Genomic DNA, 21217 nt, shown 5'->3' with positions numbered 1-21217 from the left:
AGTAAGCTCACTCAAAACTGGGTTAGGTATTTCTGCACAGCTTTGCATTGCACTATGGAGTCAGGCTCTCTACAGAAGAAATAATCTTTCTGCTGTTTGCATAAAGCACCTTGTTCAGCATCAAGCCTCAGAAGTGAGGTCCCTAGGCACTGCACAAATAAAAATAATAAACAGAAGCAATAGAGGCCTCTCGTATATTCCTAAAAACCATGAGTACACTTCGTTGGCTGCTGAGACATGTTTTCCCTTTTCCTATGATAGAACAACATGCCAGTGTGGTTCTCTACAATAAAACACAGACAGAGGAGTCGCAACACAACGCAGCTCCACAGGAAGCCAGGCACGGGGGACAGAGGCCAGCCCAACACCTATGAGAACTCCAACCTGAAACAGAGATGAGAAAACTACATGTTTTAATAGCTCATTCCCATGTCTTTACCACAGCGCGGCCAGAGGCAAAAGCAGCAAGGCCACAGCTGAAGTTAAATTTAGACAAAAGTTTTCTCATAGGTAAAGGTTCTTCAAAGGGAAATGGGTTTATTAAGTCAGAAACATTTTATCCTGTGAGTTGGTAAAACCTCAAAAGCATAAGAGCATCATTGCTCCAAAGGAAAGCAAAATGTTTTCATGCAATAAGCTTCTTCCCCTAACTTCCCTGACCATTACTTCATCAAGAATGTCCCTTTCCCTACCTACATCCTTCCAGTAAAAAGCCTTCTTTGGAGAATAGTAGTGCATTTTCCAGATGAAACATCTTGTTTTACTTGTTTGTTTGCTAAAAAAAAAACAAACAAAAAACCAACAAAACAAAAAAACCCCAAACAAAACCAAACCCAACAACCACCCCAAAATGAGGAAAAATAAAATAATTTCCACTTGTAAGCAGCATTCTTGGCAGGAGAAAAAAAATCAAGTACCTCACGCGCACAGCAGAAAGACTGTTGGTTGTTTCACTCTGCTGGAATGCTTTACAAAATCACTTATATCCCCATACGGAATAAAATGTCACAGCAGTTCTTGACACTTCACCTATATTTTACAAATGTCTCAGTTAAGAGGTCATGTAAATTTTGCTCTCAGTTCTTCAGTATGCTTTGATCTTTCTATAGTATTTTTAAGGCAATTTTCAGATTATGGAGTAAAATGGATTCCATTTAAAGGACATGAATTATCATACTGGAGAGTAAAGAGGAAAGGAGAGAAATAAGGTTACGTGTCATGGACAACATTTTCAGAATTTCCTACATGAGTTACACATTTAATCCCATGAAATTTCAGTGAGATTGAGAAGCCCAATATGATGTAGATGCTGTCCCCACGCTAACTAAGTACATGCCTGGACCCGCCCCCCCCAACACATCAGCTACAGACTTCCAACCAGGGCTGTACCTTATTCAAAGGAAATACTGGCCACAGCCAATCCCTCTCACATTGCATGTAAAGAGTAAGGGGATTCAGCATTATCTACATCACTGGGTGTTACAGACATCACAAATGCACGTCATGGTTTGTCTTATCTGTGTACTTGGGGGTTTTCATGACCATGGTTCAATTCCTGCTCAAGGCCACAAAACGAGAAACAAACTTTTTTGGAAGTCAAGGCATTTGGGAGACTTCTAAGGGCCTATTTTTTCAATAACTAAAATAATCTGAAATTAATAAGTGAAATATTAAAAAGAAATTTTCTGTCCAGCTTTTAACATTTGTGGAGATGCCTGCTTTTCTTCCATCGGTATCTGAGCAGCTGATAAATGAGAACTTCAGGAAGCTTGTAATGTTGCCATGTAAGACATTATCACCCCAAACCTTTAACAGTAGCTTAAGCACACTGTAAACTGACTGCAGTACACTAAAATTGGACAAGAGAGTCAGTATGCATCATTTGGGTAGGACAACATAAGAATTTTACACCATTTGTAACCAATCTCTTGCTGTTTGTGTTATGCAAGTAATGCCATTCACACTTTAACAAAGGGGAAAAAAAAAAAAAAGAATTAAAAAAAAAGGGGGGGGGGGGGGGGCAAAACCCCCAAGGCTTCACTGCTTTTCCGAAAGGTGACTACCCCTTCGGTCTGTTATTATAAAGACATTTCTATTGGTATGGATGACTGATGGAGAGTTTACAAATTAATAATTCCCAAAAGCTGCTTTAAAGCTACATTTCACAGATTTTTTTAATTCAACTTCCATATTAGAAGAGGGGATTAGTGTCACTGTTATAGAGATTACTGCACATTAGGATAAAGACTTACAGAATTTTGAGCTGGTGCCATTGAAGCAGAGCACTGTGCTGTATGGGAAACTGTTACTGCACTTATAATAGCTCGTAATATGTTCAGAAATGCAACAAATCAGAAAAAAAAATCTCAGATCTAATTCATTATGTTCATATATTTAAAATAATGCATGCAGTGCTTTACAATTATTTGCTCTTCCATAACCATGACAGTATTTTGACATTTAAGCAAAAAGACTGCTCTGATTTATTTGCAGATTAAGTGGTATTTTTGTGCTAAATGCTCAGCTACTCTGCCCCACAGACCAAATCATGACATTTGTTCATATATGGTTATTCTGGGATGCATGGAAAGAAAAAAAAAAAAAAAAAAAAAAAGAAAAACCAAACCAAGAAGTTACTCAGTTAAAAGCTTTCTCCATCTGCCTGGAGTTTTATTAATAACTCATCACCATGGTATCACAGCATCTTAAGGAAAATAAAACAGACAGATAGTTGCTAGGCTCTCCAAACTCTAAGGATAAAAGGCAATACTTCTTGAGGAAAAGTGGGAGAAACTGTTTTGGTCTTGTTTCCTTATCACCCTTGAGGGTGAGGCTAAGCCAAGAGACGGACCTCATATTGTGTTCTGAAAGCTGCAAGTATTGTGGTCATCACTCAAATCTGTCATCCATGACCCAATTCTCTGCACTAGCACTTACATAAAATAACAGAAATCCAAGCTGTGAAGGGACAAAACCTAAGCAAAAGAGAATCGGATGAAGGAATGCATTGCTTTCTTCAGCATTCCCATTTAACCCTCAAAAGGACTCTTCAACCACATCGCTGTTGCCCTCATTCATATTAACCTAAAATGAGCTGTTTGCTGACATACACTGAACTCTATCTTGCAGAAGGGACTCCAGGATCAGCACATGGCACGGACTTGCCCACACTGAGCCCCACAGCATCGTGCTGTAAATGCATCTGACATCAATGGTGGGAACCAGGGAACAGTTCAATGACAGGTCCTCTACCCAGAAGAGTCTCAGCTGTTTCTCACAAGTATTTTCAAAATTACTGAGTCTGAGAAGCGCAACCCTTTATTTGTAGCACTCTCCCCATCAGTACCGAGAGAGAAGATGTCCCCATGCCTCTGCCAGGTTTAGGCTCTAGAAGGAACAGGCAGCCAGCACACACTTGTAAACATTATCTGCTTCAGTAAGTGAAGTGAGCTCAAAATACACTAGAACATCTTCAGAATTCTAATATAGAGAAGCAGCAAGCTTAAAGGCAGTAAAACACATATGGCAGAGTTTGTTTGCAGTCCACATCCCCTTTCAAAAAGCATGTACTGCAAGGTTGCTCATGTCTGACTGTTGCCACACTATTATTCCAGGAAAGAACAGGACAGCAAAGGAAAAATCCATAAAAACAACATATAGACTGAAGGGTACAACAGCGTGCTTCCTAGTTACAAATAATTACAATATCAACTGAATTCATTCTAAGGCCAAACACCAATGCAGTCATAAGTCAATACCTTTAGTCAGTATGCTATTCTGCTGAAGTATCTCACAAGCAGAAAAGCTTTATAGAACCATTATGTCTAGTACCAGGGAGAGACATCCAGACGCGCAAACTATCCAGTCTACCATCTGTGAGAGGTACAGTGAGTGGTTACACCATTTCCTTCCCTTCTCTCTGTTCAGACGAGAAAGCAAACAGGGCTACAAAAAACCCCCCATGGGATGTGGTAGATTTGTCTCCAGTGCCATCTCCTTGAAGTCCCAGCACTCATTACTTTCTTCACATTTAAGGTTAACACAGCGAAAAGATTGTGCAGCTCAAGGGGGAGAGAAGACAAGAAGTGCCAGAGAAGTGCCTTCCCCACAGAAGGGCTGGCATGAAATGAAATTCCACAAGCAGCAGGCCTGCCCCACTCCCCTAGAGACACTGCCATAGCTCAATAGACTTCCCTCTCAGAAGGACCTTCACTCCTGTGTGCTGCTTATTTAATATTTTAGAAGGAAGGAAACTGCTCTTTATCCCGTCTTTTTCACACTCATGTTACTGCATACTGCAGCAGAAGTCTGCACCTCCATCAAGTATAAAATGCTGTATTTTGGTCTCTCAGGTGGCCTCATGCTAAATTTCTTACAGTTACAAGAGAAGTAAAGCACAGGAGGAGACTGTTCCCCTTGTCCTTCAGTTGCTTGGCTAATTAGTGCAAGCCATAAGAAGCCAGAAAATCTTTTTATTTTTGCTAGATAGTTGTAGCTCTTGAGAAGGCAATGATTCCTGCAACATGACGCTGTGTGCTACTTAGGGTCCCCCTTTTAGGGTGAAAAAGAAGCAGAGGTCAAGGTAAAAATATCTGGAAACAAACAATCACCCTGATTTACCCCTGCCTGTCAGGCCTAGTGCATTTTGTCTCTCTTTGTACCCAGAACATATACAACTAATTCTATTTTCTAGAACTGCAATTGTTGATTGATGAGTCATCTTTCCTGTAAATTTATTTTTTTAAGTGATGTTGGCATTGTTCCTTGAAATTCCTCTCTGGCTATGTAATGGAAAATTTGACCTCACACTCTGGTTTCTTTAACATCACAGATACCAAGATTACGAGTTTAGGAAGAGTTGAATAAAGGATGCAATGAAGAAATCTGTAGCTTAAAAAGAAAGCAAGCTGAACTAAATAAACTCTCAAGTAAATATTTAGCTGTATGGCCATTGGGTTATGTTCCTAATAACACAGCAGCTCATTTATCATAATTAAGAATTCATGGGGGGAAGGAGTTGCTTCCCTCTTTCCCCTCCCAAAATTGGTCATGTGGCCAAAGTTATTGGCAAGTGAAACTTGGCATATATCAAAGTTCAGTTTTTTTGTTTTAATTAGCGACTCCCCATATTATGGTTTTGAAAACATACTGCAATTAGTAGTCAGAAAACAAAAAGTAGAAAAATGTAAACCAGAAGAGAGTAGAAAGAAACCAAAAGCACCAAATAATTCATTCATGAGACAGAATTATTGCATAGGGTAGCATAACACTTTTCAGATTATAACTAGCAAGATGAAGGACTTTTCAGCTCCCTATCCTTCCTCTGTTTGGGGGCAATGTGGGAAGTACATGGTAACCCAAATTTCTCAAATATGCTAAGTTCAAAATACATGACAAAGAGCTTGGAATTTTGCACTGCCTTAGTCCCACAAGAAAAATTAGATGGATCCTTATAGTAAGAATCAAAACTGAACACATCTGTGAACTACTCCAGTTTATCTAAAATGTTGCTTAATAAACAGAAGAGAAACTCCTTGATCCACTCACTCAGTCTGCATTCAGCTGGCAGGAAAACCCCGCAGCGCTCAGAAACAGACAGATGCCGCTAACACCTACTGGAGTCTCTAACCAGTAATTACCATCAGCCAATTACAATCATCATGGCAAGCTAAATCTAAGAAGTGGCACATCCATGACCCACAAAGGCTAAGACTATTTAAAATGAATTGACATTCATGCCTGTGTTTCAAACGTTAAGTGGGATAGCCAAAGGACAGGACAACATGAGCTTCAAATTATGCATTCCTGGAAAAACTCTAAACGAGATTTCTCAAATGAGAACGCCATTATGGTCTCTGGTAATTATTCATTGTCCTGCTGGGGGGGCATCCCACTCTGTCCCTCCCATGTTTAGCTTGCACCACCAACCAACTTTCATTGAGGCCAACCAAAGGAGACAGAGTATTTGGAAATGAGCTCCACTGCTGCTCTAACCACAGGGCAGCCCACAGCAATCTCTTCACAGGATTCATTAGACACTGACCAACTTAAATGGCCAATTTAAGCCACAAAGAACGCAGCAAGTTTGAAACTTTGAAGAGAGTCACCTCCTCCCCATCAATGTAGCATTCTGAATGGAAACCGTGCACCCAACAGTAAAGTAGCTCTGACCACACAGGCTGGGACAGAGTGTGCTGCTGGCACCCCAGACAGCCTTGCAGCTGCTTTCAAACTCATAGGAATGTCTGTCCTCAGTCTGTTGCAATGACAGAGTGAGTTAATACGTCTTGTACAGGTGTGACGACTGACTGATAAGGTTTCCAAAAACATTTGTGATAAGATGCTACTGAAAAAAATCAATGTGTAATCACATCCCCAGCTCTTGTCATAACCTTAATGAAGTTGAGTTCCCAAAAAAACACAGCTTTTGGGGGGGAGGGGGGAACAACAGTCAATTACTTTGTTTTTTACCCTTCTAGTCTCAGCAATCAGACTAACAGCTGGCAAAACCCATTCTTATGTAAAAAAAAAAAAAAACCCACACCTTCAAATTTCCATGTAGAGAAGGTCTATGAAAAAAACCAGCTCAAACTCCCTGAGAAGAGGTAACAGCCACGCTGAAAGTGTTTCTACATACATGGCTCAGAGATGGCTGCAGACTAGTAAAATAATGCCTGTGACATAGGGAGAAATACAGAGGATTTTAATACAAGGTAGTACAGAAACCCTTACATACAGCCATTAGTGGACGCAGGAGAGAAACAGCCAAAAGCTTTCTTGTTACACCGATTGACGCGATTTTAAGTAAAGCATTTCCAAATCCTCCAAATCATTCTCTTCAACTTCATAGGCAAACTTTCACCAACTCAAATGTAAGTCATATACTGGGGGAGGGGGATGTCCGTTCTAGTGATGAACATACAAACATCATAAGCAAAGTTGGGCACAATATGGGGAAAAAACATTTAGCATCTGTGTAGTTACTTGAGCTGCTAGGGAAACTTCCACCAGATGTTCCTAGATGTTACCTCAGCTGCCTCCCAAACCACTATCACGTCTGCTCTCTTCCTTACTGAATACCAGTGTTATTAACTGGAACCATACATAGTTCACTCCTGGGAGAAACCTTAATATATCATTTATAAGCCTGCCAAGTGCCACATCTCTTATTGAGCTTTTCAGTTTCTAATAAAGGTAACATGCTAAACTCGGCAACAGGTTATGCAAATGGAACAGGAAATAAATGTTCTCCTCAATCTCCTCTCAGTCAGGAAAATTCAGCAAGTATCAGAACAGCTTCATTTTTACACACTAGGAGTATTTTCCAATTGATTGTGTGAGGCAACATTTTAAATGCTTCCATCCACCTCATAAAGAATGTTGCATGTCTAGGGGAATACCCTACTACCAACGCAATCACTAAAATATCAGAGGTCTGTAATTACACAGAAAAGGAGAAAAGTAGCTGGCCCAGAGGATCCTGACACTGAAAATGAGAAGGGTTTGGGCATGGGGAAGAAGACAGATAGAAATGTCTTCCTCTTCCCAGGGATATGATTATGTCACATATAAGTGTACCTGATTTAACTTGGGTAACAATCCATGAAAACATGACAGCTGAAACATGGTAGCAGAAACATGTCAGAAAGCACTCTAATTTCTGTAAAATAAATTTATGTTGACTTCATTTCCATCCTCAGCAACCCTCCTCCACATTAAAGCCACTAACAATAGAGTTTCATGGACCGGTGGGAGAGGAAGGGTATCTTTCTCCCTGGGAGGAAAGGGGAACACACAGGCAGGGATCCTGAGTGGGACCTGGCCAGAAGATAAGAGTAGTTGGGCTAGAGGATGGCCTGACACTGACAAGGAGAAAGGTTTGGGCTACACAGGGAAGAGAAGCGTGTTTCTATTAAGATACTACTAGTAATATCAAAAAAGAAAAATAAATAGGAAAGGGGTGAGTTGTCAAACTGTATTTAACCTCAAATGTAAACAGCTTTCAACTTGCACAGAGCACTAAGGAGAGACGATGGTAGGTGCTCACTGCTCAATAAAACACACACATCTTGTGCATTCTAAATGGAAGTTTTAACTGTTTTGAGAAAACAGCTTCAAATGTCTATAGTTTTAAAAAAAACCCAAACCCTAAATTTCTTAACCATTGCTGTCTGAAAATTGTTCTTTCCTCTCATGCAAGAAATTACTTCTGAACTAATGTTTTAACTCATCTTTGTAAAACATTGAACACCCTAAAAGAACTCCTTTTTAAGGGGACAGGCTACTCACAAAAAGTACTACGAAAAACCCCAGTAATTACATGATTGAAGAACGTGAAATTCTCAAGTTATTTAATATATAGGGAATAGAATCACCTATCCAAAAGCATTATTGGAAGTGAAGATATTTTTCAAAAACACAAGGACTGAAACAGCAACAGAAATAGTGGTCCATGTAAACTACCAGAATTAAAGAGGGAAAAGGGAAGAAAAACCATCATTACTAAATGCACCTTTATATTAGGGAGACTAAAATCCTTCCACAAGGCCTTCCTAATATACCTAGTACTGAAAGATCTTCTGTTGTTCAGTTACTGAAAAGTCCCTCTGCCTATCACCATTGTTGTATGCAGGATTGGATTACACTTAGCAACAGTGAAAGTACTGTACTTGTACCCTTCAGGAGAAAAAAACCCAACCAACCAACCAAAACTAAAAAACCCACACACAAATCAAAACTTCTTATCCTAACATATTCTATCCTGGAATTTAAAAAATTAACCTAAGCTTAAGTTTACACATAAGCACTATATAGTATCTGTGTATGATCTAAAAAAGTCCAAAAGGAAGTATCTTTCTAAGACTAATAGTGTAGTCCAGTTCATCTATTATTCTCAACTATCATTGTTTTTAAAATGCATAAGGAAGTAATAATTAATTACTCCAAACTCTCTCCAGTTATTCTCCAGACTTTATACATTCAGCCCAAAGAATTTTTCCAGTTACTTTCTAGGTATGTTGCACTACACTATTCCATGTAATGCAGAGGAAAATACAATCAAGACATCAAAAAAAGCCAAAAACTTACAGATCCATGTCACCACTGTGTTCCAGCTGATACACTGGGTGACCCTGAGCAAATCACTTAGCCACATTCCCACCAAAAACGGAGAAGGCTCCAGACTCTGAAAAATGACAGTCAGACCAAAAAATGTTTACAGAGCAGCTTGCAATCATCAAACAGAGGGCTCTGCAAATGGAAAGTATTACAGCATATGCTATGTTCTAGCCATGAGTTTTAAAAAACCAAAAAGAACAGTAGAAAAGAACCTTTGCAGTCATGACTAGGCACACGTTCCAAACAGAAATTAAACTCCTGTTTCTTGGGTATAGCTCTTTGATTTTTCATTACTTACACTGGATAAAGACTAGGTCTAGAAACAAGAAAAATAAATCATAAGTTCATACATACAGGATCATACGAAAGCTGTTGAAATACTTCACAAACTGCAGGCACAACAAGCTGCTTGGAAAGAGGCAGCATCTATTACTAGATTTAATTCCTATAGCTAAAGGTCAAATTTCCAGGTACCAAAGCCCTTCTTCAGGTTTCAGTCACCTTTGTAATGTAAGGAATAAAAGGAAAAGCAGCACTTTCCATAAAAGGGCAAGATGCAGAAGGGAGAAAACAACCTGTGTCAGGTCAGGATGCAATGAAGCACACCCAAACCCTTGATTTGACAAATGGAATGAGAAGCCCTTGCCTTTGATTTGCACATGAGAAATCAAGATATGTTGGTGTTTATTTGTGGGAAGAGAGGATGTCACCATCTGAAAGGCACCCAGCAAATATTTTTTTCTCCTCCTGCTTGGGCTGGTTGGTAAGATTTGGATGAAGGTGCAAAGAAACCAAATGCCACTCTGTTTCCTAGCAAAATGCTTGTTCCATCCAAATGACTGCTCCCCACGGAGAAGGCAGCAGCAGAGTTTGCATTAGCTTCTTCTGCTTGCAGTATCAGTTGCAAGTGTGAAGACTCAGCAGTAGGAATGAGAACTTTAACGCAGATAGAGGCTCAAGCTGTAAGTGTATGATAATTTACTGATAAAAGCAAATCCTGTTTTATAGTATACACTGGCCAGTGTTACTGCCAGCAATTAATTATTGCTATGAACAACGCTAGCTAAGACAAACATGGTGGAAAAAAATGACAATATGATTAGTCACTGTGCAGGAAATTAGAAGCAAAGATACAAGTCACAATTTTGTCTTTTACATCTACATGAAGTAGGGGTACTCAGGTTTTCGAGAGTCTACTAAAGGAACCACTGGAGATTATTTATAATTTTACAGGGTCACTTTCCCTTTTGATTCTTAAGCTTTAAACCAAGCAAACAAGCCAATAAAAACTAAGAAAATGGGATTATGAAGTGTAAAAGAAGGGTATAGACACTTTGTTATCCTTGTTTACACTCCTCATCTGCCTCTGCATGAAAGAATCACATAAAGACATACATTCATTGATTAGAAAGGCACTGCGTAAGACCAACTCAACACATTGTTCCCAAATGCATAGCATAAGCAAAGCAAAATCCTACTCTATTTCCCATAATTATCTTTCACTTTTAAAAGAAAAAACAAAAAACACATCAGCTATACCCATCATTCAACATGTAAATCTAAACAGAGAAGAGAAATAAGCATTTTCTCTCCATGTGTGAAATTCATGATTACTCCAAACAATTAAAAGCATCAGAGTGCCTAACACACATTGGTTTCTCCAAGCATTCATCCATACTGCACTCCTGGCAGTGGTTTCAAAGAAAATCTGGATTAAATAACATGATTCAGATGTGAAAAGACTGACAATAAACAGCATTTTAGTACCACTCAGTCATAAAACAGCAAGCTTTAGTACTGCATGTCCACTTTAGGAAAAATGAAACTGTTTCTTCCGAGAACACCATGCTGGGTGTTTGACCCATGTGCCCTGCAATGAAAACCAGGGGAAATTTGTCTTTCTGATTTCCCTTGTTCCATCAACATTTAAAAGCAGCCATACATCATAAAGTAAAACTATTAAAAAATCCCAACTTTTCTTTTAATAGCTTATAAAAACAATTTTTAAATTAATTACCCACTTCTGTCATTTTTAATAAAGCCGTTTTATGACGTTCTTCTTAAAGAACAATGCTCACAGAACAACTACAAACAAAGCCTTAAAAGGCATTTCTCAAAGATCACTAAGCAGATTGGAATGCCTCGGATCAATGCAAAAGCATTGCAAGCATGTCCTGATGCTAACATAAATGATAGGCCTACCCATGGCAAGGAGGCAGCTACAGAGCTCTGGGAAGAAAACATCAAGCACAGTGACTTCTTCCACATTTTATAAGGGCCTTCCTTATCTCTCTTCAAATCCCTGCAGGAAAGGGTCTTTTGGTAGTTTCCATAACCACTAATTCTTCTCTAAAATGGATAAAAGAGCAAATACAGTAATGGGACTCACCACATTTCTGGAGTCTTCTAGGCTATGGTGGACAGATGAACTTATCCTGCTGTAAAAGAAACTTCTCAAATGCAAGTATATATCACAACACACTACTAGCAGATGGCGATTATAAAATGTGTATGAGGGAGGCTTGGGTATGCTTAGTCACACTGTTCACGAGAAAAGACAGATTACTATGGAGATGTTGCCACAACGATGCATAATTTCCAAAATTCAAAGCTGAAAAAAGATTTCAGAATAGAATTTGAGCAGAATTGCAGAAAACAGCAAGATGTGGCAAAAGAAAAAAAAAAAAGGCGTGACTGTACGCTTGCCTTATTCTTGTAATCTTTCTGTGGCTAACAGCTATGGCTAGAGCCAAGATAGAGCTAGATGGACACTGGTCTGACACAATACATCTGCTCCTGAGTGTTCAGGAGAAGCCAGATATAAAGAAGCGATACCCTTTCTTAGTTTAATCATGTTACTGATGGTGTGATCTTTTTATTACTTAATTATTTAATAGCAGTTCTTTTATTGTTAATGGATGTGGTTTATGCAAATCTTATCCACTACAGATACAGACTTATAAATTACTCTAAATTACAGTGCTGTAATTGGACAGTGTTGACATGAAACTTGAGTAGTTTAGGAATTTCCAGAGGCATGATGCCTGGAGCCAACGTTTAATTTCAGCTCTGAAGCAGATTCCCTCTGCACCTTTAGGCTACTCATCTCCATTACCTCCTCTAAACTTGCCTCCCACGATGGTGCTAGAGGTTTAATTAATGTATGTGAATCATCTTAGCATTGCTGCCTGAATTCCAGATATAACCAATAACGAGCCAAAGTTTTAGTCAGACAAAACTGTAGCTGCATTTGAGGAAAAGCACACCTTCCACTATGCCCGTCAGAAGCAGTCTTGCAAAACATCAAAACCAAAGCTGTGCTATTTTTAATCTCTGCCAACAAGTGCAGTAGTCTGCCTTTAAGTGTGCAGCTACTTACGGTGTTAACCTTCCATACAGCCTGCACTCTGACCTGTGGCATCATGGCTTCTCTACTAACCATGCTCAAGTTAGCAAACTAAGATACAGCAGTCAGATGATAATCTATGTGTACCTGCCTTCTCAACCCCCAGACGCAGAGCAGACACCGTCACTGGTTGTGAGCATGCATCCTCTGCCAGGAGTCACCTCTCCTCAGATGATATGTCTCCCCTTTCCCACCCACCCGCAGGGCAGGTCGACACTCCTCAAGCTAGCTGAGCTGCTTGCATGATCACTCCCTAGCTGTTTCCACCCAAGACAGGTTAGCACAGATGACCTCCTTCAGCTTTTTTGGTTGAGCCTGCTCGTTCCAACCGAAACACGCCCAGAGGACAATTGCAGCTGAGAAAGTGGGAATGAGGGGGTAGAGGAATATCACAAGAGATGTGTGGTAAGTTCTTGTATGTGACCACCATACCATTAATCAATGACAAGGGACTTGTTCAAATTACACGGCTGCCAGATGTGTTCCTCCCTGTGCCTTCATGTCATTCACATGACTTCACATTCATGAGACTCCCTGCGCACCAGATTTGATCACCTCCATCTCTCTGTTCAAGTACTTTTGTATGCTGTGATCCCAATTGTTTTTTGGCATCAGCATCAAGAACATAATTTCAGGCACGTGTTATTGAAGAGACTGGTTTTTTATGTGACACTAAACAGCTTTACATTGTAGAGCAAAAGGAAAAGGAAGCTACTGGAAGTACTGTAACTGGAAAGTGCCATTACTTTCCATCTGGTGACCTCCTGGCAATTCCAGAGGTATCACAGCAGGCACGTTCCTGTCCCACCTCCCTGTTTAGTTTCTCATGACAGTCATCATCACCCTCTTGTCTTGTCTGGCCATTAGAATCACTTCATCATACACTGCAGGCTAAAGATCCTCATTGAGTAATTTCAAACCTGTAACTTCAGAGTTGTGAGACAGCTTGTGGGTGAATGTCCAGTTTTAATGACAAGATGTAAAGTGATGGGAGAAACTGTTATGCCTCTCAGAGGCAAGCTGTTCCTTTAAGTTCCAAGACCAGTTTCAGCAAGTAAATGTCAGGAAAAGAACTGCCAAAAAAAAAAAAAATTTAAACCTACATCAGTCATTTATTACACAGAAGAGAATTAAACTGCTGTCAGTCATAAGTTCCTCAAGGTCTGACTGTTTCTGTTTCAGTACCAAGTATATTGCCAGATCCTTAAAAAAAAAAAAAAAAAAAAGGACGACAAAACCCATGCATGTACATGCATGTGCCCAGACACACACACAGTGGATGATATTCACTCCACACAAATCTCATGGCAAGATCCATTTAAAATATCTGCTAATTACCATCCTGGAAAAGATATTCTATTCAGATTTTGTGACTGATATAAAAAACCACACATGTGTTGTTAACACAAGACAAAACATGAGCATCTCGTCATGGAACTACCTGAAGTCTACCACTTATTTTCATTTCATCAAAACAAGACAGGTGGTCCACTCATCACCAAAAGCTCACCTTTCTCAGAGATGTCAGCCACTGTGAAAACCTTCTCAGAGCATTACAATCAACAAGAGACGGAAACTCACTGAATGTTAAACTTTATTAAATTTCTATTGATATTATGTTACAACCAAGACATTACAGGCCCCCTGTTACTAACTGCAAACCAGAGACCTGAATACTCAAAGGATTAAGGCTTTCATCTTTTTCTCTAATGGTTAAATTTGTTTTCAGTTTGCAACTTTGCCAGGTCAAAACAAGCAAATTAATATGTATTTTTTTAAACTGAAGTCAGACATCAAATCTTTCCACTATACATACCATTTGTTAGCAAACTTGCACATACTTTCCATTCATTTACGTTCACTGGCACCAAAGCACAGAGAGAGTATGAACTGCTTTCCCATTTCCCCGCAAGCAGCATTCTTCTCCAACCTTTGATTTACCTAAACTGAAACTAGTTATAGGACGACTAAAAGCAGTTACCCACGTAAAACCAGTATGTTAGTGAACAACTGATTATATTAAAAATGTGATACTCATTTGAGAATATCCTTACAAAAAACCCTAAAAAATCCCATGGTTTTTTAGGAGTCTTTTAAGCTGTAATCTAGTTTACATACACAATTTATAGCATAGAAACTAAGTCAGCTGCTATGTAATCAAGGCTCCTCATGAGAAGGTACAGCTTTGCAATGACTCAACGTGCATTGTTCTCAACGTACAGGAGCCTGGAACACTGCAATCATTACCAAGGGCAGCTCACGGAGTCTTCCCCCTAAAATTCACAGGAAGACATTTTCACCTTCCCCTCCCACTCAGAAACTCTCCTAATTGCTCTGTTAGAAAATGGAGTCTGTCCTCCTCTGACACAGCTACTGCCTCCCAAACACAACTCCCACCTTTTGACATCTATGAGTAAATAAGTGCCTCCAGTATAAGACTCCCCCTGCCCTGAAATGCCTGGTCTCTTCTTAACATGCTAGAAGAGGCTAGGCTGGCAGGAGAGACCATACTCTGACCTTACTTTCAGTCCTCCCTTCCTCCACACCCTGCTGTGTGTCCCTTTGCCTGCAAGTCCAGATCAGGAACGCTGGCAAGAAGGGATGCTGCTCAATTCTGCAGAAGTGAGACCTCCTCTGTATGGAAATGCAGAAAATCTCCTGTGAAAAGCCTTCCCTTTGCATTTGGAACAGACCCAGATTTAACTGAAGGCAAATTTTCCTATTCAAATGGGAAACGAGCAGAAAATGCAACACATATGAGTAAAAACTCATGTGCATGAGAGTTCCTGTTCCTAGTAAATAATTATTACCTGCAGTAACAGGCAGTGCAGATCCTGCCTCTCCCCCCCCCCGCTCCCCCCCCCCCCCTTTTTTCCCCCTTTACTTCAATCACAGCATCAAAAGAAAACTAAGACCTTTTAGAGACATAAGTGAAACATTCCTGCTCTGGAATGGCATCAGCATCTGGACGCCTGGCGAAACATAGTTCAATACCTACTGTACCTATTTCTCAACCCTCCTGACAGCAAGCATGAATATTCTTGCCTTTCTTCTTATTTACCAACAACATTTAAAGCCAAGAGTGTTCAGAAGTCCATTTCAATGGGTTTTGTTCTGGTTACATTACAGCGAATTGCTTTGATCTGGGGGAGGGAGGAGGAGGGGAGCAGAGAACATCTTAAGTTCACAAAGCCAAAAGCCAAGATGCACAAAACTGAAACATTCCAAAGTTAAAAATAATCGTCTTTAAACTGCAAGAGCAGAGCTGTAATTTTGAGCAGTACAGCATGACATCATGGTTTATATGGGGCCAGCTCAATAAATCAAACCGTGCCTAATTAGAGATCCTACTGCAAATCTACATTATTTGGACAAATAATTAAAACAGGACAGTCCGTAACACAAGCCAGATATATTTACTAAAATATGTTCTTTTCAAACTTTTAGGTTCACTACTGCCTACAAAGCTTTCACATTTAGTAGATTACAGACCCCATAGCTTTTATTTTAAGCTGACTTCACTTTCAAGGAATTCTTCAATTAACTTTACATTGCTTTAAGCTCTTCATCCAACGAGAAAACAATCTGTGGTTTCTTACGTCTTCCAGTGCCAATGGCTGCCCTCCACATTTGACTCGCAGACTTACTGTCTTTTTAGAGCCAGGGTCTGTTTGCCTAAAACCAGCCTAGTTGTCATAGCATTTGACAAGCCCTCTGTAAAAGGAGAACAAAACTTTGTGGTGGGTAAACTGCTGAGAATAATGAAGGTTGTTCTCACAATCTCAACAGACAAGCGCCAAATTTAAGGAACACTCAGCAATAAACCCAGAGCTGAAAGCTCTGACTACCTGAGTTGCCCTTCTTTCCTACCTACCCCAATTCTTAATTTTCCAGTTTCTACTTTTCTCTTTTCAGTTGTTTTTCTAAAATGTGTGCTTTTTCTCAAATCTAAAAGCTGTGACATGCTCAAACATTTACAGCCTAAAAAACCCAGTGCTATCAAACATTACTATCTGTAGATGGTCAGGATGCCTCTGAATTGTTGGAAATGCTGTAGAGACTTTGACTATCAGTTACTGGGTAGATAATGTTAAATCAGGAGCCAAAAAATTTAATAAAAAGCATGAGCTGAACAAAAGGGACAGGATGGATTCCTAAACTGCACATTTTTCCTCCTAGACTTTGAGATATTTGTATGCATTTTTTTAATCTCAGATTAAAAAAGAGGGGAGAATGGGCAGCTCTCCTTCCTTTTCCCTTCTTACGTTTGACTTGCTAAATGGACCAACATACAAGGAATTAGAAAAACTGTAAAGACAATGACTGAGGAGCAAAATGTTTGACACTGTCAACAAAAAAGGGCTACACAAAAATGAGAGTTATGTCTATTAGTGCAGTATTACGTTGTCCAATTAATTTTCTTCTATAGAACGTTAACCAAGAACAGACATGAAGAAAGTATCATTCACTTCTTAATACACAGATTTTAGATAAAATAATGCAGAGAGTTTTAAAGAAATCAAAGCATATTAAACATTATATGCACTGCATAACAATGTTCATAAAGACACGGCAAATGCACCTCCTTCAACCACAGCCACCATGATCAGCATATCCTTAAAACAGGAATGCACCTTCCAGACCTCCATTTGAATTCTTTGTTACAATAAAAATGCATCAGATGGGTAAATTAAATTGGGTTTTTTTGTTTGTTTTTTTTTTTAAAATTTAAGACTGTCTTTGTGGACAGAAATATTATGACAGACCTCTCTTAAGTGCAAGCATTTGGAGCCATAGCCATTCCAACTCCCTTACATTCTCAGTGTGCAGCAACAGATTTCTCAGGAAAAAAAACGCCTGTAACTATTTGGACATACTTCTGAAAGCAACAGTGAAAATTAAGAAAGCAGCCTTCCCAAAGTAGTATCTATTTTTGCAATGTGTGCTTTTAAAGCACAATGCTTACGGAATGAAATACTTCAGTTCTCTTGTGTAAACTTGTACAGATTGTTTGCTATTGATCTTTTGAGTCATATTTTGGCAGTAAACTGGTACCCTTGTAGAAAATATAAGTCCTACAGACTAAGTGATGTAATCTACATCTATATATAACTACTTTTTACTTTTTTTTTTTTAAAGAGGAAAACTCAGGAAAGGATACGAAACTCAAAGACAGGTGAAACAAAAAAACCCACCCCAGAATATATGTAGTTAAATTTCTATTTCAAAATAAATAATCTGGACTCCATACTTCATTTTTTTTTTTTCCCAGATTATAAGCCTTGTGATAATGAAAACCTTCAGAAGAGAGAGATTGTTCGTTTGTAGGAACATGGTTGTTAAGTCACAGGACAGAGCTCAGATGAAATAAAGTGGTGTTTCTACCTGTACTCAAGATGTAGGACTATAAAGTACTTTCTTAACTGAATGACATAAAGTGACTCTATAAAACCAGGGCAAAAACTGATCTCAAGGAAGTGAAATCTACATTTTTTTTCACAGCAGATTCTTCTTTCCTTCCTGCCCCCAAGCTACTGTCTATTCAGAAAAAAAGAAAAAGAAAAAAAAAAAAATTGCACTGTAGCAAAGCCATCCATGTGGCCCAGGCTTGTGCAGTGTGTGCAGTACATGTACATGCACACACTGATGCAACATTCCCTCTCTACTTCTGTTGTGGCCCAGAGCAGATGCCACAATGTCCAGGTTTCTAGTCCTTTGTGGAGTACATAACCCTGCATGGCAGTTTGGACAGAAGCAGGGAGAGCCTATGGAGGAGGGTAGCTGACAGAGGGAAATGAATACAATGCTCTTGACCGGTAATTAAAAGCTTTGCTCAGCAGAGACATTGTGAGGAAAGGACAAGAGTGAGTGAGAGAAAGCGCATGAGCAAGAGTGAGGGCATGCACAGGACATGGAACACATGTGCTTCCCCCCTTTCCCCTCCCAGGTTTCTCCCATCAACTGAGAACCACCACTACCTAAGGGCTCGAATCTCTTCAAAGTCTGGTTACCCTAAAAACAGGAACATGGTCAAGGCCAATATGTAGAGAACAACTGGAGGAATCCTACCCTTTCAATCTTAGGTCAATGTTTTCATACCTCTCTGAAGCAGGGACTCACTGATGCCAGCTTCTTCATACCCTTTCCTTACTCCTCATGCCACCAGCTTCGCTGCCTCTCTACCCTCTCCCCTCCTCATCACACTGCCTCCCACCTCTTCCTCACTGGCATCTGGGAACCAGTTGTGTGGGGAGCGGTGAAGATGAGGACAAACACCATGAACCCACTTCTGGACAACTACGAGCTTTGTCTCTTGGAATAAAGCATCTCGAACTCCAGAGTTCATCTGAGAAGATCACTAATTGCCTTTCAGGTGGAATGGCAAGGAAGAAGCATATTTAAGGCTTGAGAAAATTAAAATCCACACAACTTGCATTGACTTTATTAGAGGCTGAAACCCACGTAAAATCTGTTTGAATAATAAGCAGGAGATTTTTGCCTTACATTACACAAAGGATCAGACTAGATGGCTACAGAGGGTCCTTCTGACTAAGCTGTGACAATACAGATGCCAGAGAATTTTAAAGATCAGGATTATTTCCCAGTATAAATTACACTATTTCTTGTTTTAGTTTTGGTCTTCTAAAACCAGACAAAACCCAAAGGAATATTATGCACACAGCAGCCCAAAGCCTGCCTTTAGATACTGTCCAAATGACATACTACTTTGACCAAGGAGATAGCAATACCTCTGTTTCCATTAATTCTCTATTGAGAATCACAGGATTCACATTGTTGATTTCCAGCATTACCTCATGCCCAGGCCTCTCACTGATTAATTAAAACTGTATACGTATAGGAAAAAGAACAAAAAAGCAGAACTTCAATACTATGCACCAAGAGTGTCCTTGATAAAAGAAACGGACTGCTGTTCTCAACTCCTTTCCATAGGTTGATTGTGAATTGTAACCAGACAAGATCTCCTTTTTCAAGCTTCCAGCAACTGGCAAACATGTCTAATACACAGGAAGTCATATTTATAGTTGCATTACTCTCCACAATATACCAATTCTCTTACAATCAGAAGTTGTCTCTAGTCCTGCTAAATGAAAGATCTTTTTCCTTGGGATTGCAGCCTTTTAACAAGAAGCTTCCAAATCTACAGTTAGTAATGGCTGCGGAGGCGAAAACACAGTACAGTACAGCTCCCCATATCATTGTTACACAGTAAAGACCTAGCAGACTTTGTTTTTTTACAAAAACAACACAACTCTGGAATCCTGGTATTGCAACTTGTGTTAATTACTCTGTTGGATCATCATTTAATTTACAATATGTGTTTAAAATACCTACTTTTTGCTATCTAGCTTTAAATTCTTCTTGGGTATAGAGAGATAAAGACCTTCCTACTACATAAGCTTTGTTATATACTTGGGCAGGGCCTTCGAGCATGCAGATATTCCACAGGAAATATGAAGCAGCACACTCTGCTTCATTAAAGGAAAACCTATTTCAAACTTCTTCAGACTACTGCAGGTGACAGTTAATAACTTGCTTGTGCATTTGTACTATCACCCTGCATATAGAAAATTATTCAGAAATAACCCAAACACCTACTTGAGATTTTCAAATTCTCTTCCAGCAACCATATCAGAGTATTTAAAGGGGCACAGCACTAGCCTTGGTTGAGGATTCCCCCTCCTCCCTTAAATACAGAGAAAAAAAATACCATTTTTTAAGGAAGACAGAAAAAGAGATTAATACTTTACCAAAGGAGAAATTCTTCCAAAGCAGAAAACCACTGCAAAAGTCATTCTTACCTAAAATTGAGAGAAAAGAGAGGGGAAAGTAAGTAAGATTAAGAATCATCCCTTGGAGCATTGCACTTTCAAAATATAAAGAATTCCTGAACAATATTTTACAGACATCATGACAGCCATGGAACAAATCTAAAGAAAACAAGCTACACCAGAACAGGAAATTGCAATTTCTTTGAAACAATAATTAACCTTAAGAAGGAAACCACTACTAATATAAACAAACAAGTAATAAACGAAACTCTTTTACCACAGGGAAACCTGTCTTAAAGCAGCGGAACAAGGGAGTATAAAAAGAGTTCGCCAGAAGTCATGGGTCTCTAAAGAAAATCACAGCAATTCTGTAGTAAGGATCATGCACATGCAGACTTCAAACAGGTCATCTTCAAGGTTTCAAAGAGGAGGCCGGACCACAGAAATTCAGTATCTTTTAAATAGAGGACTCGAATTTAAACTGAATGTAATCTCATACTGCTGGCATTTACACGTAATCAGGAGGAGTTTGAAGGATATCTAGCAGGCTAAATTGCTTTTATAATCGTAGCTTTTGATGCCAAATCCTTGTCAATTATAAATAACTACAGTTATAGCAAGCATCTTGGTGATTGTTTAATTATCTTAAATTGGAATCAGAAATGGGAAAAAGATGAAAAAATCAGAAACTTGAACTTTTTTCATCAAAAGATGACGATTTCAAAATCTTTCATGAGAAATGTGCATAGAAAATTGAATAAAGGTCTAATTTTTAGAATTTAAAATCATTACTTTTAACATAAAAACTCATTCTCAAATCTTAAGTATTAATTTTTGCTTCCTTTTGCAAGTGAGCAGTAGTCTGCTTGTTTTTACTGATATTCCAATGGGAGAAAAGAAGTTC

At 39.2% G+C, this 21217-nt stretch overlaps 2 protein-coding genes across 7 annotated transcripts in view; one reads left to right on the top strand and one right to left on the bottom strand.

The window, feature by feature from the left end:
* The window catches only part of CMSS1 (cms1 ribosomal small subunit homolog), a 244276-nt gene that overhangs the window by 99986 nt on the left and 123073 nt on the right, over window positions 1-21217 (bottom strand). For 2 of the 4 annotated variants that reach the window (XM_052793846.1, XM_052793848.1), the window contains exon 2: window positions 20293-20343. The exons of the other annotated variants lie outside the window; for them this stretch is intronic. In XM_052793846.1, the coding sequence (XP_052649806.1) occupies window positions 20293-20343 (51 nt within the window). The remainder of the gene's footprint in view (window positions 1-20292; window positions 20344-21217) is intronic. 4 annotated transcript variants of the gene reach the window in all.
* FILIP1L (filamin A interacting protein 1 like) overlaps window positions 1-21217 on the top strand; it is a 159711-nt gene that overhangs the window by 17202 nt on the left and 121292 nt on the right. The window lies entirely within an intron of this gene.

This window comes from Harpia harpyja, chromosome 8, assembly GCF_026419915.1.
Source record: "Harpia harpyja isolate bHarHar1 chromosome 8, bHarHar1 primary haplotype, whole genome shotgun sequence".
NCBI lineage: Eukaryota > Metazoa > Chordata > Aves > Accipitriformes > Accipitridae > Harpia > Harpia harpyja.
Note: the sequence above shows the minus strand (reverse complement) of the source record. Positions and strands in the feature narration are given on the sequence as shown.